The sequence below is a fragment of the Pholcus phalangioides genome, unplaced genomic scaffold (genome assembly GCF_987345545.1).
Source record: "Pholcus phalangioides strain wild (caught in Gottingen) unplaced genomic scaffold, Ppha-v1.0 ptg000001l_1, whole genome shotgun sequence".
NCBI classification, from domain to species: Eukaryota; Metazoa; Arthropoda; class Arachnida; order Araneae; family Pholcidae; genus Pholcus; species Pholcus phalangioides.
This window is the reverse complement of record NW_028301594.1, coordinates 17,422,895-17,447,165: the sequence shown is the minus strand read 5'-3', so window position 1 is coordinate 17,447,165 and position 24,271 is coordinate 17,422,895. Positions and strand designations below refer to the sequence as shown.

The window sequence follows — 24,271 nt, the reverse complement described above, 5'->3', positions numbered from 1 at the left end:
CACTGAACCTGAGCCAAAACTGATTATTAAAAAAAAAAAATTGGATTGATTTGTGTCTATTCTTTATTGTATGTCAAAATGCCCTAAAAAATAATTAATTAATTGATATGGTCGATATTTTTTTAGAACCATTTGAATAAGGCACAGCCACATGTTTGTCCCTTTAAAAAAACCATTAAAAACCATTTGAAACCGGGAAAAATGCGGACATAAAATTTTGTGTTTGAAATTCGCGCCTTAAATACTTCCAGATATTTCAAAATGGGACTGGTGACCTATTGACAAGTTTATGAGATACTTTAGTGTGTAGATTTGACGCTAGGTTGCAGCACGAGTGCAGTATTTCAAACACATTATCTGTTTCCGTCTCTGATCAGCGGTGTTAAGTCTTTTTTATACTATCGCAAGATTTAATTACACAGTTTTCATGAATAATATTTCGTCATTCAATGGAGACATTTGATTATTTTTCATAAAACATCCACACAGAATTCATTTTCACCTTGAGGACAGAACTTCTCGGAAAGATATAGAAAAATGATAAATATGGTCAACATGAAAGTTTCAGCCTAGTTTTTTTTCTGTATACTTCTAAGCAGTCAAAGCCGACCAGAGTTATTATTTATTTACACGTTTTTTTTCATTTTTAAAATGGCGCTAAAACGTGCTCGAGCTGATGTTGACGATATTGAAGACGAAGGTGAATCGAAGAAATCGATTCCAGCTCATATCCGTAAACAAGATAAAAGATTGATTATAATTCTAGAAAAAGCCAACTTGGAAACTGTCAAGGTATCAATTTGTTTTATTTGTTTATAGGTATCTCGTGGATGAATGATATCTTACCGTGTCTGTATATACAGCAGTGGTACCTACCTGAGTTCGCGTGTAGCCCTAGGGCAGTGGCTTGTCACCTTGGTGAGGTTTCGGGGGGGGGGGACGTCAGTGATCTTGGCTTAGATATCAATAACCCTGTTGTTTGTACATTATTGTGTGTGCTGAATATTATTTGTATGAATTTGGCTGAATATTAAAATGTCCAGAACCGACCCTGGACAAATTACAGTTGCTGGGTCATCATGGCGAGTAAAAAACAAGTACTAAATTTTAAAACTTTCAAAAAGCGCCTAAAACTTTGTGTACATACTAAATAACAAGCTGAGAACAGAACAAACTGTGCACCCCCCCCCCCCCGCAATTTAAATAAGTGTTTGGTAATTTAAAGATTTTCCATTAAATCTTTTTAACTTAAGCAAATATCCAGTTTCGACCCGAGATCATTAGAGATGGTGCTGTGTCATCGTCAAGATATATCTGATGGACATGTTTATGTTGGGAAATTATGCCATCCTGGCTGGTGTTTCCATCAAAAATTTCTGGAGAGATGGAGGTGCATATCACCAAAAATGATTGTTCTGTGCTGGAGGGGGACTGAGTCTTTGTATCATCTCCAGAAAGGCTATATATGGTACATACTCCAGAAAAGCTGTGGGCAAAACTCTCATATCTGCCTCTGGTCCACGCAGATGAAATAATCAGAGGAAACATTGCCGCCAATTTTTTTGGTCGCCGTGGCCATCTAGCATGTTGGATTTATCATGTACTAGCCATACAGACGTATTTGTATCTTCGGGATTATGAAATTTTTCATTTCATTAGTTGTTTTTTAGTCAATTTTTCTTCGCTGTTGGAACTTCCGAATTGGACAATTTAAGTTTTCATTTTTTTGACAGTCTGGGTGGAATGCTACTTTTTTATATTATTGAAACAGTTTGCAAACACAGTGTGTAGTAAAAGCTTGATTAATCGTCACCGTCCGGACCAGGGCTGTGATTAACAGAATAGACAGATATCAGAAATCTCTTAATATGTATGTACAATAACATGATTTCACTGCGGGCGTGGAAAGAAAATAAAAATGAAATCCTTTAAAAGTGAATAAAAGCTATCAATATAAGGCCAGCCTAAGCAGTGGCGACATCGAAAATAGCATGAATGAATGAATGAATGCCAGGGGCTCTGCCACCGGACTTATCCTGTTGCTGAGATCTCTTCCAGCCCAGCTTCGTGGCAGAGTCTGGAACAAAGTGAGTGCACCTAACAGTCTCAGTGTATAGTTAGTGTTGTGTTTGATATTTCAGTGCTGCCATCTATACTTAATTGTGAGTGAAGTGTAATGATTGAATATTTGTAACGTTGTAGGCCTGTTGCTCTCTGTGGCGAGACTTTTTAACGGGGAGATCGGCTCGCATTCGCGCCTTGAAGTTGAAAACCAACGTCAGCCGACCACCACTGTGGTGCCGGTGGAGTTCGAACCCGGAACCTCATCGAAAATAGCAGTCCTTTATGTTGTATCTCTTCCAAAATTCTGTGAGAGTCATATCATCAGATGAAAGCAAGCCTTCGATAAAAGCTTTTCTGTGACGTCACTTTATATTTTCAATTGCGCCCTGGTCCATAGGCTGGATAAGTGGAGTTGTATTCGCCAGGGGAACAAGGCATGTTATTTTTTCATAATCACTTTTGAGGGTGTGTGGGGGGCATTGTCCATTAACAGCAGTGCTTCCTGCAGCAATTGGTTTTCGGCCATATGAGCTCTAACTGGAGGCATGAAACTCTGTGGAACCATTCTGAAAAAATTGTTTGGTCCATCCAAGCACTTTATTGGGCATAATAGTTCATAGGTAATGTGTTCGTATTTAAATTTTTGAAATCACATGTTTTTTTGGATTTACCAATTATAAGCAAGGGTTGCTATGATTGCTGGTGGCATTTGCACAGACCATAGCAGTGATCCTATCTTTTTGGACTTTAAAATCTTTGGCAGTTTTTTCAGTATTTTTTTTAGACGATGACGGATAACAGAAACTGACGGTTAAACAAGGTTTTACTGTATACATGATATTGTTATGTTCTGTGTTAATAATGAAAAAAAACATTTCCATAGACTCAGTTAATTTCTACTCCTAATTAATTTCTATAGACTGGAAAGGCATTTGCTCTCCTGAACTGTGATGACCATTTGGGCCAGATGAAGAAATACAGCAAAGATCCTTCGTTACACAGACCCGATATCGTACATCAAGTATGGATTTTTTTTCTCTTCTGTATTATCTTGCTAGTTGATTGTATGGTTTTATTTGTATTGCTATATTCTTTACCTAATATAGCAGCTACTCGACTTATGTTTCTGAAACGCTTATCATAGAAAGTGTAGTTGGTTGTAAATGAAGACTTTTCTACTGATGTCAATCCAGTGTATAGTGGCCTAACTGTACTGCAGTGTTTCTCAAAATGTTCATTGCAGTGAGCTCAAGATATTGATTTGTGTGCCTATTTATGCTTTGATGCAGTTTTTTTATAAGTGGAAAATATATACTAAACTATTCTGGGTGAGGTGAATTCCACAGATGAATCTTGAATTGGGTAAAAGGGAGGTGCTGCTGGTGACGAAAGTTTGAGAACCACCGCCTTACTGGCATCTGTCAAGCCCATGTAGTGTATTCCTGTTGATGCTGTGTTCGAATTTGCAAAAAAACAAAGAAAATCCTTTTTTTTTTCACAAAAATCAGTTTTTAAAGAAAATAAATGAGGTGAATATTATTACAGTGATTTGTCGCTTATACGTTGGTGCAAGGGAACAAGGAAAAAAAAAGATGCATCCATGAGAGAATAAGTTAATAGCATTACAGTCTATTCATGATAAGTCAAAATTCGATAACTTCTGGAATATTTAAGTTGAAGTTTTTACCCAGCCCCCAGCACTCTTTCCGTATTTTAGTGTTAAAGATCTTCCGTCCAAATTTTCGGGAATGAGAAAAATTTAAAACATAGCATTTAGTGATATGATTCAAAGTTTAGCAATAGCTTTTAGCATTTAACAATAGAATGTAGCGTTTAGCAAAAGAATTTAGCAGATTCATTTACCTGCTTGCAAAACATTAATGACTTTTTCCACAACAGCAGGAAAAAGAGAGACGGTCAAAAATCCCTGTATTTTTTGGCAGAAAATAATCTTGTATACACTTTATATGTAACTAGTTTAATTTATAGGAGTATCGTGTATGTGTCCGTTTCCATGATACAGTGTACGACTAATTTATTTTCTAAATATTCTCATTCGAATCAATCCATATTTATGTTATGCGTTCGTTATAAGGAGAAATCTCCATAAGCCAGTATGAATTTTTATGTTTCATAGGATTTTAAATTGCTAATTAAAATTTAAATTCAATTTAATAAAATCAAATATAAAATAGTCTAATTTAATAATTAAATGTGCTTAAATTACAATAATTTGTCTTTTTGAATTTCACCTCCATTAGTTTGACATGTTTCAGGGGCAATCCCGAGATATCTCGTCAAACTTGTTCTGCTTTATTTTGGTCACTCCAAGATATTTTGTCTGCTAAAAATTCAATGAAGCTGTTTTTACAATAAGTCATGTTTTCATTTCTCCCCACAACCTATCAACTGCAGTAAGCGGAGTCAGCTCGTATTCAACATCAACATTACATAAGAAGAAGGAGCGAGAAAAATAGAGAAAGAAATATATACTCAGTGTAAATGATACAAAAAGATTTTTCCCCCAGAAAAAAAGTTTCTCTCACTATAGAAAGCTGCACATGTCATGACATATGTTTTTGTGTCATATTAAAGGAAATGAAAGTGATGGGTGGAGTACAATTTCTTGCTGAGAGGGTAATTGAAGCTTTTAGCCAAACAAAACGGTCTATGCCATTTTTTCAAACTTAAGAGGATACACAATAGAAGTCTTGGCTGAATTAGGGAAACACTTTTTTGCATGGATTGCAGCTGTGTAAAGGTGCGTAGCAACTACATCTGTTGGTTTCTGCAGGACCTTAATTTAAGAATGTATAATAGAATCTACATTGAAGGATATCTAGTCAAAAAACCGATTTCGCAAAAATGTAACATAGACTGTTTGGCCAAAAGCTTCAATTATATATATATTTTTTGAATTTTTTTTTATTTTTTTTGTATTATTGTTTACTTGTGAAATTTTACTTATGTTAGTGTAGCTATTTAAAGTTACCCCCCCCCCCCCGTCCATTTTGTCCCCCGTAGAGGGGACCAAAAATTTTGTTTACTGTATCTAGATGTTTACTGTTTCAATCAGATTTATTGAAAGAACATTCTATGGGACGGGACCAATGTTTCTTTAAAACTGTGCCATCACTCGACTGCTCATAGTGAAAATATTTCCACTGACATGAAATGCACCGAATGTACTATTGGGGGTGCATATATGAGAAAATGTCATTCTGTGCACAAAAAACCAAACAAACAGCAGGTCCACACGTAAAAAAAATAGATCCACGCTTATAATAAAAAAAATAGAGGGAACTTTGGATGAGAATAAAAATTTTGTTTGATGTATTTGGAGGTTCATTATTAATTGGATCCACAACACTTCCATTATATTTTGCTTCAGATATTTCAATGGAACTGACCTATATGACCTCTTTATGTTGTTCTTTGCTGCCAATATCTTGGAGATAAATATAAGTCATATTGTCTTTCAAAAATAAATACTTTATATCTGGTGATCATATAATAAATGTGTGTGAAGTTGGTAAATCTTACTTAGAAAATCACCAATAAATAAGGCAAATACAAGGAAAAATCCATAATGCATTTTGACACGCTATGGGTGTCATCTTCAGAGGATAAAAATGTCACTCTAACTGGATTGGTTACCAAATCTTAACTCCTAGTTGCTCAGCAGAAAGAAAAATATGCATCTCTCCAAGTCAAATATCATGACCAGAATGAAGCTGACCACCTGCATGTAAGTCTTCTGCAACACCCTGATTTCACAAACAGTCAATCAGGGCATCACAGAAGACATACTAAGCAACCAAGAGTTTAGATTTGGTAACAATCCAAGTTGGATCCTAAGCACGGTATTTTTATTTTTAGACAACACCTACAAAGTGTCAAAATGTGTTCAAAGTTTTGTATTTTCCTTGTATTTGCTTATTCATTAGTGATTTTCTGAGTATTATTAGACAAAGTTTATCTACTCTTCTATACTTTAATCTCTTGATTGCTAAACTCAATCCTATATTCATTGAATGTACTCGTATATAACTGTTAATTTTGAATTTTTCTAGTGTCTCCTCATGCTATTTGATAGTCCTCTCAACAGAGCAGGGCTACTTCAAGTATATGTACATACAGAAAAGGGAGTTCTTATTGAAATCAATCCTCAGACCAGGATACCAAGAACGTTCAAGCGATTTTCCGGCCTCATGGGTTAGTAAATTACATTTCTCTCTGTTAGTTGGATTTTCTGTTTGTGGTTTTTACATGTATTTACTCATAAGTGGTGTGAATAATACTCAAAATATGTGCGTAAATAAGCTGAAATAATTTGTTTAAATTAATATATTAAATTATTTCTGTTGATCATGTTTTATTAAAAAAATATCCTTCTATTTACTTCTGCATGTAAGCTAGGGCTTGACAAATCTGAGGTGCCATCGGCTACTTAGAGACTCATTATATATATACAGTCGAACTCGGATATAATGAAGTCACGTGGGAACATGAAAAACATTTGTAATATTCTCAATATTCATTGCAATCAAATCAATACATGATAAATGCTCGATTTTAATGAGAGAAATGTACTTGTGAAGCAGCGTTTTTCAACTCATAGTCCACAGACTAGAGGTGATCCTCAGATAGACTTAAAAATTTAATTATAATTAAAATGAAAATTATTCACACGCCATAAATAATGATATTCACATGGGTGTGAATGAAATATTAAATCAGTATGTCAGAGGCAAGCTGTCAATATTGGTGCAGGGCTCCTTCTTGTCCTACTTTTCCTACATTTTTATAAAACATCTCACTTTTGTCCTACTTTCTAGGTTTTGTCATATTTTCCCTACTTATTTTATCAAATCTTGTCAACAAAATTTTTGTAACTTTTTTTAAATAAAAAAAGAATCATGAAAATATTGGCAAATATACAAATGTAGTAGACTGCAATTAATGATTCTGCCAAAGCAGAAGTTGTATCTTTTTTTCTCCAGGTTATTGGGGTGGAGGTATATGTAGACCATTTGGTTTATTAGTCTTTCTTTCGCTCAGTTTGAGGGTTCAAAAACTCTTCATTTTGTGTCAATGTTTTGAGTAGTCATTAAAAGCCTCTGTCTGGAAAGAAAAAAATTTTGCATTTACTAGTTCATGGTTTTGGACTATTCATTTTACAGTAACTAACATTCATCATTCAAAATAATGGTGCAAAAAATGAAGCTTAAGGATGAGGCTGAATTTTCTGATTCTTTACAGTATATACATGGTGATTATAATTAAAGTTCCCATACTCCGAGTAGTTTTTCCCCAAAAACTGTGTTTTTGAGAATACAGCCAAATTTTTAGGATACCTTAATGAGACCTGGGGGGAAAGAGATTTATAAAATTTAAATTTTTTGACCACCAGGTGAAAAGTGAGCTTTTTTTATTACATTTTCCTTATTCCTCCGATGGACCATGTAGCATATATACCAAGTTTCAATAGAGTATGTCCTCCAAAAGGGACACTACATATGTCAGAGTAGTGTCAGTGTACTGACAAGTGCTACATTGGTCTGAGCGGTGTCAGTATACTGAAACTATTCAGACCTATGCAATGCCCGTTCTGATAGATGTATCCATTGAAACTTCGTATACATGTTGTATGGACCATGGGAAAAATGTAGAGCTCAATTAAACGCACCACTTTTTTCACGTGGTGGTCGAAAACTCAACTATTTTTTTAATTCGATAAATCTGTCTCCCGTGGTCTCATTAATATATCCTAAAAAATTGGTTGTATTCGAATAAGCAGATTTTAAAGAAAAACTACTCAGAGTATTTGAACTTTAATTATAATCAATCACCCTGTATTTCAACATGAATAAAGAGCTATCGAGTCTCAAAAAACCTTATTTAGAACTGTTTTTCTTGAGCAAAAAAACCATGCTTTATATTCCTAAAAAATTTGGCTGATTCCTAAGTATTTTTTATTTGCCAAGTCAGAGATGCCAAAACTTTTCTGTTCCATTGCCCCTGTCAGAATTTTTTTTTCCCCATTGTCCCCAACTCAAGCCAACCCATAGGGTCCTATGTGATACTCATCTTTTACCCCCCCCCCCCCCTTCCCAGACTATGTCATTACCCACTTTAGAAAACACTGATTTAAGCCATCTGTTACCTTACATGTTGAAGTTCCAATAATTTTGGGTGATAGTTGAGATTAAACTACTAGTGCTATGTTGTGTCTAATAGGTTGTGTTTTATTGAAGCAATAGAGGGAGAAAAAACATGAAATTGCCAGGAAAAATTTTTTTGCTAAAGAAATCAGGGAAAATAGCCTATTTTTGTTCTAAAACCTGGAAGTTTCTGACAATGGAGCTGGAAAATCACTGTGATTGTAATCTGATCAAAAGCAAAAAATAATAAAGTAAAAATTTTTTTCCCTCGAAAGGGAAATTGAGAAAGTGAATTGTGATCTGATAACATCATAAAGTTGTAAATCTTGCAATGGAACTCAAAATACTGTAAAAACTGTCAAGGAGAAACTAGGATTTTGTAAGTCTGTGTGGGAGAGTGTATTGCTGCGACCTTATCGTAACTACAACAAAGTGTTTCCAAAAACTTATTGTAGAAAGCCATGAGGAAAAATATCAGGAAAGCTCAGTTCTGATAATTTTGTAAGTTAGTTTCAATAAGCAATGCCAATGCAGTGGGTATTTTGAAGACAATGAGTGGTAAGAAAACTGTTTCCAATCTAGAATGGGTGGGTAAATACCTGAATCTTCAGTAGGCTGATTGGATCCAAGCAATCAAAAATGACCTATATAAAGCAGTGCCGGCTTTGCAGAAAAATGTTCAATTTGAGCTACGTGGACATAAAAGTTATTTAGAGCCATGCCAGATATGTGAAATCAGAGGAGTTTTGTAGTTTTGTAAACAACCCCTGATTAATAAACTTTTCGGTTCCAGCGCTAATGAAAATAGAGTGTAAAGGCTGCTACACACTACTCTGATGTGACTTGGGACCACATAATGTCAGAATAGTGTGTAGTGCATTATACTACTACAAGGAATAGTGATACAGCGAAACCAACTACATCTTTGACTAATTATGTTACAAAGGAAACAACAGTGAAGGCTTAAATCTTGTGGAGTATTGAAATTTGTGATGCTCCATTCATCCTACAATAATTTGAGGATGTTGGAGAAATTTTTCAGGCAATGATTCGAGAGTGATATTGCAGAAAAGGGAAATCTTTTACATTTCTTGATTGTGTTCCATTTTTTTCCTTCAGGTGTACTTGAAAAGCATAAATGTGTAAAAAAAATGATATAACTAATAAACTATGATTATGGTGTTATAATGATAATAGTAATAATTAATATAATTATTTTTTAATTAATTGTAACTAATTTGTATTAAATTTTTGATTAAAAACTACCTGGTTGTTTTTAAAAATTTGACTGGAAAACCTGAAAAGTCAGGGAAATTTTTTACAAAAATGAGTATGAACCGTGGAAAATATGACTTTTATTTATTTTTAGATAATTTTGTTTTGCAAATACAGTAAAACCTGTCTTCAATGGAATCGCAAGGAATAGAGATTTTTTTCCATTGAACACAGGTTTTCGCTTAAAGGAGGTTCAATTGACATAATGTGTAAAATTATGTAATGATCTCGTATGTAATTGAAGTAGAGTATAATAAAAATAAATCACTTGAAAATAAAATAGTTAATTTGAATGCACATAAAATAAAGTAATGTACATTATTTACTCTATAATTACTAAATATTTAGGTTTCCACAGCATCTGTATGAAACTTCACCCCACATTGTTCTTTATCTGAAATGGCTGTATTTACGTTCTTTTACTTTCTATGAAATTTTCAATGAAGGTGTCAATATCTGTAGTATCAGGTTCAGTTTGTACATTGCCATCTATATTTATGTAATCCTCAACACCATGGTCGTAACTAGGATGTTTTTGGTAGGGGGAGGGGGGGATAACATGATTTCGCTGCCCCTACCACTGTAAAATTTGATGATTTTCCTGACGGAACCTGATCTTTGACAGGTTCCAATCATGGGACCACAATTTTTTTCATTAAAGACAGGGTTCCATTGGAGACAGGTTTTACAAATATTTATTTTGTAATAGTAATTTTGTTTTGCCAATGGTGGGAAAACAGCTGTTAATTATTCCTGACATGGTTGTTCGCTGAACAGTTATTTCATATTTTTTGAAATATTTCTATTCAAGTATTTTTTTCTTCCAATATTCGAACTAATTTTAGAAGATCATTTAAAATTACATAATGATTCACTTCTTTTTTCTTAATTTAACAGTCCAGTTGCTTTTCAAGTTGGGTATTCGTGCCACTGAAGGTCATCATAGGCTAATGAAGGTAAGTGCATATTTTCTGTGATTCACCAAACTTGCAGACTACAACTTATGAGCTCTCTCTCACAGCTCATGATATTCGTCATATAGCACTGTGCTGCAGAGAATTAGTAGGCTTTAATTTAGATATCCTGGGTTTTTCAGTCTCAAAATTCATGTGTTAGTATGTTCTAAACCAGGAGTTCTTCTCTTTTTGTGGTCAATGGATACCTCGTGCCATTGAAATGAAGGCTACAGACCCCTTTCCAGAATAATATTCAGTATAAAAAGTGAGATGACTTTTTCTCAGCCCAATACATCAAGGAAATGGATCCTTTTCTGGATATTATGTGAGCTGAACCCGGAAAGAAAACTCATCTAGTCTCTGCAGGATTCAAACATAGGTCCTCTTGCAAACTGGGAAAATGCTATCATATACAACACTGGAGACATGACCCGCTTTCCTTATTTCACTCACTGTAACATTAGTAGCCTCCCTTAACTTCAGAAAAGGACCAGTTTCCTTCATGTATTGGGCTGAGAAAAAGCCGTCTCACCTGGGGACCATTAGTCAAAGTTGAGGGAGGCTACTAATGCCTACACTTCAGCACTTCACGCCACATTGCATGGCATAAGAAAGACAAGGTTGTGTTTCTAGTGGTGTATATGGTAGTGCACTTGCCCGGTTGCAAGAGGACTTGGGTTCGAGTCCTGGCGGAGACTAGATTACTTTTTTTTTCAAGCTCATTTTGGCATAATATCCAGAAAATGGTCTTACACCAGTATTGTAAGACCAAAATACATGTCAAAGTTTCTATGATCTGGTATGAAAAGTTTTATCTCTTCAACTAAGCTTAGATAAGCATTATTAAAATAGTGGAAAGCAACTCGAAGAGCAATGCAATGGTCAAATGTACCCTTCATAATTTATTTCACTTCTTTCATGTCAGAATTTGCTCTAAACTAAGACAATTAGCATTTGAGTGTCTGTGACAATAGAACATACAATCAAACCAATAATTTTGGTGAACAGTTTTCATTTAGCCTTGTTGGTGAGCTTTCTTGTCACATGAACCTGCACATGTTCATGGAGGAGTAATATAATATCAGAAATACAGGGCTCCTCACTTGTCTTACTTTTTTGTTTTTGTGCTGCTTTCTAGTTTTTGCCCTACTTTTCCTACTTTTTTTTTAACAAATCCTATCTACAAAATTTGTGTAATTGGTTTTAATTGAGCAGGGAATGATCAATATGTTGCAAAATAGTACAAATGTTATAGATTACAATAAATGATTCTGCCAAAGCAGGAATTGTATAGTTTTCAAGGTTATTTGGGGGGGGGGGGACATATGTGGACCATTTGGTTTATTAATTTTTCATTTGCTTAGTTTGAGGATTCAACAAGTAGAGTAGTCATCAAAAACTGTCTGGATGCAAAAAATGATTTTGTATTTACTATGCTTCTCATGGTCTTGGACAGTAACTAGCAGTCATCATTCAAAATTACGGTGCACATTTTGTGTATAGGTGAAACAACAGTTTACATTACAAAGCAGTTGAATACTGCTATATTCGGCCTATTCTAGGTTTTGTGATTTTGATGCTACCCAATAGCATTCCACTGTCTTCTGTATTTTTAGGGGCATGCAGAGGCATAAACAATGTATACAATACTCAGGAAAGAGCTAGAAACGGAAGTGCTTCATTTTCCAAAAACGATTACACTGGTATTGAACAGTAAAATGTAAACAAATTCCTTTAAAAAAGGGATGGCAATGCAGTAAAACCATCTGGTTCACCTTGACTTATTTACATAATTACGTCAAAGCTTGTAATTTAAACATTTTGCACTGTGCTTTTGAATGCGGTCTCGAAGGAGCGGCATTCTTAAAAATCTTATATGCCTTCATTATTTGTTGTGTATTGTCAGAGTTGACAGATTGGACTGTAGAAGGCTCCAAAAAAAGTAAGTTATATTGTGGGGCAAACAGAAAAGAATTACAGGGTTTTTAATTTTGCTGTTTTGGCCAAAAATTGTTTTTATAGCTGTCACTTCTGTTATTTTGCTTTGATTTGAGTCAATCTTATTGGATACTGAAATAGTGCTATGGGGGGGGGGGATATTAATGAAATTGTTTTGTATAAAAAAATTTTTTTAGGAATTTTTTTTTTTTTCAATGTTATGATTATGCTGCCTAAGGGGGGTACCCTCCCCATCTTACATTTTTAGTCCTGCTTTTTCCTACTTTTTCTAATTTTTTGAGTGGGAGCCCTGGAAATATATTGGTATTGAGTCTTTGAGCCATTTGTGGGTCCCTACATGATGGTAATTGGTCCAGATTTTCTTTTGCTGGAAAATAATAGTCACCCACAAATGGATTATTACTGATAGATGACAATGCTAAAAGCAAAGATATTACTTGGATTGTATCCAAAAGCTACACAACTATTTGGACATTCTTTAAAGATTCTTTCTTGCTCATTCATTCTTTGCCAATCTGTTCTATTCTCGTCAGTGCCTACCTCACCTGTGGGGACACACACATACACACACCAAACAGCACTTTAAAAAAAAAGTCTACCAAGCTAAATGAAATGCTCACAGATACCTCAAAATTAGTTCTAGATGGCAGGAATATATTTAGACTCACCCGTGTTGGCAGAAACTAATGAATCAGGCAGTTTCACTGTTAAAAATAAATATAAATTTAAAGTGATCTTAAGGAGGCTGTGGAAATGACAGTTACTGTTTTCTGCTGCTCCAAATCAAGTGATTAAAAAAAAATTAAGCTTCAATGTGTGGCTGATGTTGAATTCAGAGAATGACACATCTATGTTGAAGTGTCATTCTCTTGGTATATCAGTTTATTTCTCTTGGCTGAAAAATTGGATTTTATGGATGTTATATGGAAACAAATTTTTTGGAATGAAAAATTATTTGTCTCTTCTGGGAATCGGACCTGGGTCCTCTTGTACAGTGGTTTCTCAACCTGAAGTCATATGGCCCCCTTTAGGTCCTGGGGTATTCTAAATGGGCCGTGGGTGAAAATCAGATGAAAAAAAGAGCCACAATAAGTGGTGGAGGTGGCCATAGAGAACTTCCATGTCCATGGAAGAAATAAAGCTTTCTAGTGAAATATGATGGAAAAAGATTGTGACTACTTTTAGAAGCTAGCAGAGCTGTCCATAGGACCAAGATCATCTCAACCCACGAACTCCTGTGAGCATGATCTAGAACTTCATCCCTAAAGCAGAATATTTTGCATTGTTCTGCAATGAGCCCTCAGCTGACTGGAAATGTCCTGCAGTAAAAATTCCCATAATAATGTTTCTTCACTACACTTTTATTAAAATTCTTCCAGATTGGTCTGCAGTAGTAGCACTGATTGTTCTGCTAATGTGTGTTGGAGATTTCTGCATATTCTGCTTTGGGAGACCTTATATCCAAAGGGGTCCTACACAATGAGATCTGGTACTATGATTTTCAAATGTAAGTATGTAAATGTCTGTTATTTCCAGCTCAATATGGGGACCTAAATCATCACTTTGCCCATTGACCCATTATGTTGAGATGGCCATGCATATAATCCCCACAAGAAGGAAGCTTACTGAGCTTTAGCCAAGGGTGATGTGCCAGTACATCTGCTGGGATGTTCACTGTATTTCACACAGACCTATATTACTCTGCTCTCGGGATGGATAATCACTCACCTTCTTGATCCATGCTTGGCCCATGTTTCCAGAGATCAATCTTGTTTATAAAATTTCTGTTCATTATGAATTTAGTTTTGATTAAATTCAATTTGATAAGCAGAAAGGGTCTTGCTTTTAGGTTAGGATTGGGGAGGGGGTTCTGGATAAGACAAGGAAGCCACACAAAAATATATGGTCCCCAAGGGAGTCAGGCTTAAAAGGGTTGAGAAACACTGTTCTTGCATACCAGGCAAGTGCCCTAACCAATATACCAGAGACACAACTTTAATTTCCTTGGCTTGTTTGTGTGGGATACAAAACCCCATTTTTTCTTACTCCTATGGCAGATGCTTTTAATGGGCAGTCACATAGTAAAAACATACTTAAGGTATCCGACTACGTTGAAAACGTCCTTTTGGAAGAAAAAATATGGATTTTCATTTTTTTATTTTTTATAAAAGCCGTATTTGTTGTGATTCCAAAATTGGCCTTGTTTTATTTATATGATGCTTAGAATCAAAGTTACGTTCACTTTAGTGTTGCGTTTTTAAATACAAGTAATACGCGAATAAAGACTTTAAATGTGTTTTATGATGAATGCTATTTGTGACATTTTACTTGCCTTTGTGACATGATGTGTAAAAATTGATGCATTGCATCCTTATGAAATTTTAATGTGATATTTTACTATATATTGTTGAGGTTATGAACCAAAATCTAAGGTCTATCACATATATTTTTTGAATTACAGTGTTTTATAGACAAAATGTAGGATGAAATTTCAAAAAATTCACACGTACTTAAACATATTTTGGTGTAACTTATGAACATATCATGCAATCCTTTAAATTTTAGTTCATAACCTGCAACATTACTAGCTAAATGCACTGTGAAAATCACAAAGCTTTTCATTGATAATTTTTTTTGCAATCGTGTTTCGAATATCACATGAATTTTGCCTAAAATTTGACATAGAAATGACTTTTTCATAGAAAATATAACAGATAGACCAAAATTTGTCACTGTTTTGACCATTTCGAGACACTTTCTATCAGAAAATGTATTTAAAGTTCACTCCAGAACCATTTTAAAGAAAAGTGACAAGAAAGGTAGTCGGAACCTTAAACATATGTTAACTGTTTTTCATGTGCATGAAGGGACAACTTTAACAATTTACTTTGCTTATGTGAAATTTGGAGTCATTCGAGTTTTGTGAAATTTACTACCACATGCATAACTTTTGAAAAGCAGTGTTCAGCTAAAATTACTCTATATCTTGTCTTCTAGGGTCTTTTAACCCTCTGTGTGTTATACTGAGTGACCTTTTGCATAAAACTAAACTTCATAATTTTCATGGAAGATATATGTATTATGTATTTCATCATTACAGGTCATCAAAAATCCAGTCACAGATCATTTACCTGTTGGATGTCGAAAAATTGGGACGTCATATCATGCAGATAAAGTTACACATCCGAGAGAATTGGTTCCAAGCGCAGATCCCATAGTTATTGTTGTAGGAGCGATGGCCCATGGACAGGTAATGTGAGATGGAAATTTTCAGTTCTGGAAACCTTTCTCTCTCGTTTGTATAACATATTTTAGATGACAACTTTTCAAATCATGGGGGTTTTTGGTTATCCTCAAACTCTTTTCCATCATCATAGTTAATTTTGTGGCAGAATACTGAATGAATTTTGTGGCTAAATTTTTGTCTTTGCTTCAAATTCATAACAATGATAAATAAAAATGACATTTTTCTGCTTTAAATTGAAAATGAAATTGAGGATAATTTATAAATAATTGAAATTTTGGTCTTTTTAAATGATTTATATCTTTAATAAATATTGTGTGTGTGGAAAAATAATTGTAATGCTATTACTAATGGAGTCATTCAAGTATTATGTCATCATCGAGGGGAGGGAGGGGTTTTTTCTAATTTGTGCTGACTTTTGATGACGGGGGGGGGGGGGGGTTTGGAGGTTGCTTACATCATCAATCACTTTTTTTTGAAGATATGAAATATTCTAAGCTGCTGACGAAAGTTTGCTGACAAGAGGTGGGGAGGGAGTCAAAAATGACTAAAAATTTGCTGATGTAATACTTGAATGACCCCAATAATCAAATTAATCTGTCACATCTTACTATTAGCAAAAGCATTAGTTTTCTTCAGACAAATTAAATTTATGAGACATTATTTGATACACTAATGAACTGTACTTTAAATTTACCTTAGCATCTTTTTGTTGTGATAAGCATGAACTACATTTATTTTATCCATCTTTCACTGAAACATAGTATGCACATATATATATGATTTTCTGTGCGTATGTTCTCTGACTTAAATTATAGGCTACTTTAAAAGTTCGTCAGAGCTATGCAAATGCCTGAAATGGTCAAAAAACTGTCATGCAACAATGGTTCCTGGATCTCACCAATGATTTTTGGAGGGTGTGGTAGCTTAGGTCAGTAAGATACTCACCTAAAGTACCAAAGGACACAATTTAGAGGTGTCATTAGTTCGATACCCAGTTCGTCCTTGTCAGAAACTTTCCTGACACGGGTACAACAGAAATGGTGATATGGCCGCCAAAAAAATATTGCCACTGCAGGGAGTCCCCACATCGAGGGGTTAGTGCACTAACCTCTCGGTGAGTATAAAAACAAGGTTGCCATTTGGAATTGGCAATAAATTGTAGGTCTCGGTCTAGTTAGCCCTCATGTGCACAAAATGACTGTGGTGCAACAAAAATGGTCAAATGACTTTTGGAATGTTTACTTTGGTTACTATTTCCCTAACTATGAGTTTCAGACATACATATACCTTTACAATGGTTTGTCATTTCTTTGATGATGCCAGTACATGGAGGAATACCTGGACAGTGCTGAGTATTATAGCTATAGTTGTTTATAAAATAAATATTCTTTTGTGTGTGCACCCTTTTAAACCGGGGAGTCCATGGGAAGATTTCAGGTAGATATGAGCTTTGGTTAAGGAAAGCAATTAACTTATCGTTTTTATATCATGTACTAAATGTTATTCTGAAAATAATTCAGTGGCTCTTATGTTGTGTGCACTATTATTGTGTCGCCATATGGTATAGAGAATGCAAAACATTAAGATTCCCCCCCCCCTTCCTTGTTTTAAACTGTAGCTTTTCCCTCCTAAGTAAATTAGTAACTAATTTAATGACTGGACTAAACCAAATTTGCTTGATTTAGTTCAGTTATTGGAACCCACCATCTCACAAAAAATTTTAACAGCATATTTTCCCTACAAAATTCAGTAAAACACGTATGAAATTTGAATGAATCCTGGTAATATTTAAGCTATCAAATAATTCTTCTAACTGTCACTATAGTCTGTCAACAATTTTAAACAATAAAAACATCGATACAGAACTTGGCCAAAATTATTCCTCACATTTTCATCATATTTTACTATGAATTTTATAGCACACACATGGACTTAGAAAAGTAGGTCGTGCTTATAAATATTTGGTTGTACATCACATCTGCCAGAGAAATTTAAAATTATTTTATTTAATATATGATTTTCTCATTTTGTTTAATCTCAAATATAAGGGCTGAAATGATTAATGTAGATTTTATTACATTTATTGATTTTATTGAGCAAAAAAGTGAGAAAATGGCAAGTTTTTCGGAAAGCAAACAGGACATTATATTTTTTAAAAAAGGAATGATTCTGTCCTGTAATAGCACTATGCAGGTTCTCTGTATAAAAACTTGGAGAATGATGCTAGTAAAGTATGTCTTGATAGTGACATGGCCTAGGAAAATGTTGGCCACCCTCTTACTCTAACTCCTAATATGACATATCTGCTCATTTTCTACTTCATTGCTGTTGTTTTTTTAATTATCAGACAGTGGATGTTAATTATTTAATTTACCAGTCAACTGGTTACAATGGCATATGCCATCATGACGATTTTCTGTGTAATTATTTAAATTATTATAATTTTTTTTATTGTTGATTTAAAAACACAGTTAAGAACATGTAGTCAGTTTCAATGTATTCATAAAAAAATTTTATTCAGGGAAATATATTTAATTACCTTTAAACTTCTAAAAAAGGGAAAAAGGAGAAATTAATTGTCTACATGACAGATGACTGTTTAACAACTTGTTGAATACTTTGGATATAGGATTGTGAGTTGGCGTGTAGCTTCTAATTCATTTTTCTTCTCTCTTTTTTTACGCATCAATTTTCATCCCTGCATTAAATGGAAAGATTTTCACTTTCTCTTTCTGTTTTGATCTAGGCAAAAGTTGATTACACGGAAGAGACTGTGTCGATTAGTGAATATCCTCTTTCAGCTGCCTTAGCATGTTCAAAATTATGTACAGCTTTTGAAGAAGTCTGGGGTATTTTATAATATGTACATGGTAAATTAAATATTCATAATGTGTATCTTGTTTGGGTGTTTTTTTTTTGTTTTGTTTTGTTAATTTAATTCTTATTTACTTTTAGTTACTTTTTTACATTCTATAGGTGTATATTAAACATCTACAGAAGGGGGAAAAATCACAGAACTTACTATGAAGTTAAATTACCCAGTAATTTGTGTTTTCAAAACTTCACAATTTGAAAGCTTAATCAAATATGGTCTGAAGTTAGTACATTAGCATATGAGAAAGTATTGAGTTCATTCTATCAGAATTAGCTCACTGAAAGTATCATGGCCAATTTATGCATTGTACTTGAGCGATTTGTTGAACTTTTGGTAATATATAAGCGCATTGCCTCAAAGGGCTTGGTACTTTCAGAAATCGGAAATCGTAGTACAATCTACAGTATTTGGTGGTAAGCTGTTTCAGTCGATAATAGTTCTTGGGAAGAAGTTAAATTTGTGACACTCTGGAGAAGCAAAGATGGGATGTAATTTTTTGGAATGGTTGAGTCTAACAGAGAAATGTGAGGGTTTAATTAGAATGTTGGAAGTGACGATATTAAAAAACCCATGGAGGATTTTGAAAAGAAAAGTTAAAGGAGAGATAAGTCTAAGAGAGGAGAGCGGTTGAATAGAGCTCCGATATGGAGGCAGATGAAGACCAACAGTTAAAAATGAAGTGAGTGGACTTATTCTAATTTGAATGGATTCTAATTTGTCTATGTTGGTTTGGGTATGGGAGGTCCCAGGATTAGGAGAGAGCAGGGAGGATATATTTCTGGTATCACAAGTGACGGACATGACGGTGGAGTTTTTTAGGTTGCGATGAAGGAAAAAGAGTTTGAGTCATTTACTAAAAATATAATCAATGTGAAAATTCCGGCTGAAATAGGAAGAGATGCTTTTATAGAAGAGATATTTATAATGGGAAACCTCATAGATGAAAGAATTGTTTATCGAGTAAGGTAAATTGTGGGGAATTCTTTTATGGGTAACTTTCATAAAAACTGTTTTTGAGGAGTTGAGGGACAATTCCCAGGTGAAATTACAAATGAATCTTTGTGCAATATATGAATTCTTGGTTAAATTTTCTACTTTTACTTTCTTATTAATGCTAAAACCTCTCTCACCAGTAGCTTGTCTATGACTCAACAGTGACAAGTATTTCATGATGCTGCACATGTTACAGATCTTCAGTTTATTCATTGTTTGAAGATACAGCTTATCTGCTCAGCTGTTTTTTATGTCAAACTCTTTTTACTGTGAGTCTACAAAAACTTCTAAATACAGTAGAACATCGATTATCCGAACACATCGGGACCGAAGGGTGTTTGGAAAAGTGAAAAGTTCTGAAAATCAATTTCGAAACTAATTCGATAACACAAAGGAATAAATTGAAATTCAGCAATAAAAACCTTAAAATAATTAAAATTAATTTGGATGCGAGATTCGCATTTGAGGTAAAAAAGGTTTGGTTTACGAGTTCTTCAGTAATTTAGTTGAATATCTTGTTTATCTGAAACGAAAAAAGTAGGTCCAAGGAGCTGCTTCCTTCAAAATTATTTATTATTCTCAAAGTTTAATGTATTATCAAGATCATGCTGTGCTATGCATCTATCGTCATCTGAATAAAAATTTCAAAGGGCTATGAATGAAACTTCTGTTGCCATATTTACTGGTGATCTAGGACAGTGGTTCTTGGTCTGGCTGAGACACATGCCCCCTCCCCTGCTATCCTGAAATAATGGGGGACCATGGGTGAAAATCAAGTGGAAGGAGAGCCACACAGAAATGTAAAAAAAAAATCCAAGTGCGAAGAAATGAAGCTTTTAAATGCATGGGAGAAAAAGTGTGACTACTTTCAGAATCCGGCAGAACTGTCCATAGAACCAGGTCCATGATATCACATGGACCAATCCTGGCATGGACGGAGAGCCTACATAATGAGCTCTGGAACTTTTGTAAATACAGTGATCTCTCACAAGGGAACGAGGAAAAATGACGCATACATGAGAGAGGCGTATAAGTGAATAGCATTAATATGCTATATCTTTGACTGGGAGTGCAGAAAATGGTCTCATAACTGAGAGAAACGTGCAAGTGTATAAGTGGGAGATCACTATGTATATATAATATATATATATGGCTGTTGCACTTACAGAAAAATACAAGATCCCATGACACTTCACCCAGAGTGGGGCATTGATGTTGTCACTGCCCCATACATACGCTTCCTCCCCAAAACGGGGGGGGGGGAAGAACACTGAAATTTAGGTATACAGGGACGTAATGAATAATTAAAATTTTATGATCCTGGTTCAAGTTTTGCTCTCATTACAAATTCACTCTAAAAAAACGAATTCAATAAGCAAAAAGCGTTTCGTTCCTGGATAATGGTTTTTGGATAGTACAGGGAGAGTCATGAGAAAAAAAAAACACCCAAAGAGGACCACCGGCAAGAAAAGGTTTGAAAACACTAATCTGTGTATCCTGTTAGTACTCATTCACGCCGTTAGATAGCAGCAGAAGTCTCGTAAGACTGGTTCAACAATTTTCGATTTGCCACTTTTTGTGACCATCACACAACCATTTTTCGCTGCTTCTGTAAGATAGCGTGGGCGTCGTGATATCTCGGGTTCGATCCCCACAGGCGGTGCAGAGGTAGTCGATGTGTTGTCAATTTCCGGGTGGGAATACAAGCCGGTCTTTCTCTTTCTCACTTGAAAAAAGTCCCTCTGCAGCTCCTCAACACGATACTTATATAACATGAAAACTATCAGGCATTTTCCATTTTTACTTCAAAATATAGGAGACAGATTTTTGTCAACACCAGCATAACAAGAAACACACATGACTGCGGCAACAGAAGCACGTCAGGGCCACACGTATAAGTTCTGGCAATGCGTAAGCCAGTAAAGTTGTAAGGGTTGAGTATTTTTTAAAAGGTTAAGTAGGTGGATAGCCTGAAGGTTGAGTAGTTGTGGTGGGATGAAGTGGTTTTTTGTGGTTTTCCCATTTCGAGGTGCGATTGCAAGCTGGCGGACATTCGGACACGGTTATTTACATAAACATCAAAGTTCGGGCATCCGCCAGTTTCATTGATGTAGTACGTGAAAATATTTGGCAGTACTTCTCAAACACGCATAATTACATTCAGGGCCGAAACTAGGGAGGGGGGGGGATAGCAGAAGGGGAGCAGATTTCACCCTTTAAGCTCTCTCTCCTTCAACATTAAAAGGGGGCGCCGAAATGCGGGCTTGCCCTGGCTGACCAAGTATCTAGTTGCGGCCCTGACTACATTAGAGGTCCCACGTACACGTAAGATTTTCCGGCAGGTACCAATTTAGAAATTCTCTTGTGGAATGTTTACGAGATGCATGTGCGATTCAGTGATGGTCGTCATCTTTCGCTGGCACAACAGCGAATATATTATAGAGCATATTCTGAACAATTGAATTAAGGAATGTATTGAAGATTCTGGAAAAAAAAAAGCGGACGCATCGCGTTATTCATCTTTCCACAAAAAACTTGATTTGCCTGTCCAAAGCAAATTTGACGTCCAATCGTTAGAAAATATATTAAAAAAACATTAATAGTGAAAAGGGATTTTCTACAGTGTCTCACACTTCGCTCAAAGATGATGGATGAGTCAGCCTGTAGTTTGGGCCGTCTTAAGAGCATCACGGGCCCCCGGGCCAAGTGATTTTTCTGAGGCCCTACCTGGAAAATTCCCGAAAAAGTCAACTACCTCTTGTTTTTCTGAGGCCCCTCTTCTCTTGAGGCCCAGGTGGGCCCATGCGTTAAGACGGCACTACCTGTAGTTACAGGGAGCATTTTCATCCTTTCTCTAGCTGGGTTGTGGATGAAAGCTTCCAAAGATATTTTATTTCCAGGTAAGAGGCTAACCACTCGGACTGCAAGCAGCCCTAAGCAACGTTCTGTCAAATTTTCAATTTCCGTAAGCGGATCATATTTGCTATATACACCGGTGGTGAATTTACATGAGCGCTCAACCACACTAGCGATGATAAGCATACCTGTACTTTTCTATCTATCTTTGATACCGAGCAAAACTCCGGTCTATCGCCATGGGATTTGAGTTGTGCTGGAAGTGTGTATGTTTTGCGAATTTATTGTTTTACGTGCATATTTAGTGCTGTTGCCATCGGTTTTTCAAAGTATGAGTGAAGTGTAATAATTGAATATTTGTACCGTTATGGGTCTGTGGCGGGACTTCTGGGAGATCGGCCCGCATTTGTGCTTTGTGAACCCGTCTCTCTGATCAAACGATCGCACAGCGGCGAATTCTCGGAAGGAATGAAAAAAATCGAAACTAGAGTTCAGAACCGCTTAAGCTTGTCATTGCCGAAATGAGAGAGTTTTGACGGAACAAGATATATCTCTCGTAATTAACGAAACACTGTACAAAGCATCAAGTTTGGAGAGATAGCTCGTAAATGCCGCTGACAAGATCAAGTATTTCATAGAATCGATGTCAATTCCCATCGTCCATAGATAACGTCAGTTGTCAATAAGCCGATAATATTTCATAATATTACCAATTTATCAAAACATCTTTAAATTATTTTATTTACGTTTTTATACATGTTTTTAAGAGCTAATTATCTTAATTTATCTTTTATTTAATTGTTATCTTTTATGCCAATTAACCGTATAACTAAATGATTATTTTCCTAAAAAGAAGAAAATAATCACAGTTTTTCAATCCCCGCGACTAAAATCCACGATGATGTGTTTTTTTTTCCTACGTGGTTATTTTATTTCTTTTGAAATAAATTTCTTTCCACTTCTATAACAAGCTATTGAAGGATGATGCCAGAGCTACTCTTCAGGAGCGAGAGGGGATGGGGGGAGTTAATAGAAATGGTCGGAATCGCTCCCCTAATTGAGTATCGCAGGTTATCAATTACAATAATCTATTACTCTCTTCGTATACGTTTCACGACGACGACGATAACAAGAAAGATATCACGGAAAGTTTTGTCAGTAATAAATCACTATAACAAGAAAATAATCTAATCTTATCATAATTAACGGAGTGGCAGGTTCATTTGTTTTTGCTACGTTTTTTTTTGGGGGGGGGGGGGAGGAATCTTTATCCTCTTGCCAAGGATCATTTCTGGCATTTATCGGAGAATAGTGACTTCCGATTCTCGTGTGTTATTCGACGACGACGAGCCAGCATTCACGATACACGCATATCATTGCTGTTGGATTTAGTAGTGCATGGAAGGATGGTATCCCTTGACAACTCTCACGTATCAAACCAGCGCGTTATATATATATATATATTTGTATATATATATATATATATATACACACACACGTGCATGCATACAGAGAAGTACCGAGAGAGAGAGATAGATGTATATATGCTGTCTCTGTATATATATATGTATATATATGTGTGTGTATTTCCTCCGAGAAAGGCAATTGATTGCTTCTCGTAAAGGGTTCCCTTCTACAGCCTCCCTCTTGACCTGGCCGTTCTCACGAAATCGATTCCTGCCCGTCCGTCTCCGCCGGATTGCATTTACCGAGAAATATTGCTTCAGCCAGTGTCAGTGGGCGTGAAACGGAAACGAAGATGAAAAAAAAAAAATAAGGCGGAAAAAAAGTAAACGAAATAATCATACAAAGAAAAGAAATACTAAAGACATTGTACTAGGGAAATAGCGAAGATTAGAGTTTCTGTGCAAGTCTCCGTAGG

The 24,271-nt window shown here is 35.4% G+C and overlaps 1 protein-coding gene across 1 annotated transcript; it reads left to right on the top strand.

Moving 5' to 3' along the window:
• The first annotated feature begins 613 nt into the window (after positions 1 to 613).
• On the top strand, positions 614 to 18,560 carry LOC149089993 (ribosomal RNA small subunit methyltransferase NEP1). The gene is made up of 6 exons (XM_089231795.1): positions 614 to 792; positions 2,984 to 3,085; positions 6,138 to 6,279; positions 10,401 to 10,459; positions 15,519 to 15,668; positions 18,412 to 18,560. The coding sequence occupies exons 1-6, from the start codon at positions 652 to 654 to the stop codon at positions 18,523 to 18,525; spliced, it is 708 nt and encodes a 235-aa protein (XP_089087921.1). The 5' UTR covers positions 614 to 651; the 3' UTR covers positions 18,526 to 18,560.
• The last annotated feature ends 5,711 nt before the right edge of the window (positions 18,561 to 24,271 follow it).

Coding starts and splice junctions, on each gene's coding strand:
- LOC149089993 (XM_089231795.1), top strand. CDS start 652: ATGGCGCTAAAACGTGCTCGAGCTGATGTTGACGATATTGAAGACGAA. Junction 3,086..6,137: donor GACCCGATATCGTACATCAA/GTATGGATTTTT, acceptor GAATTTTTCTAG/TGTCTCCTCATGCTATTTGA. Junction 10,460..15,518: donor GTCATCATAGGCTAATGAAG/GTAAGTGCATAT, acceptor TCATCATTACAG/GTCATCAAAAATCCAGTCAC.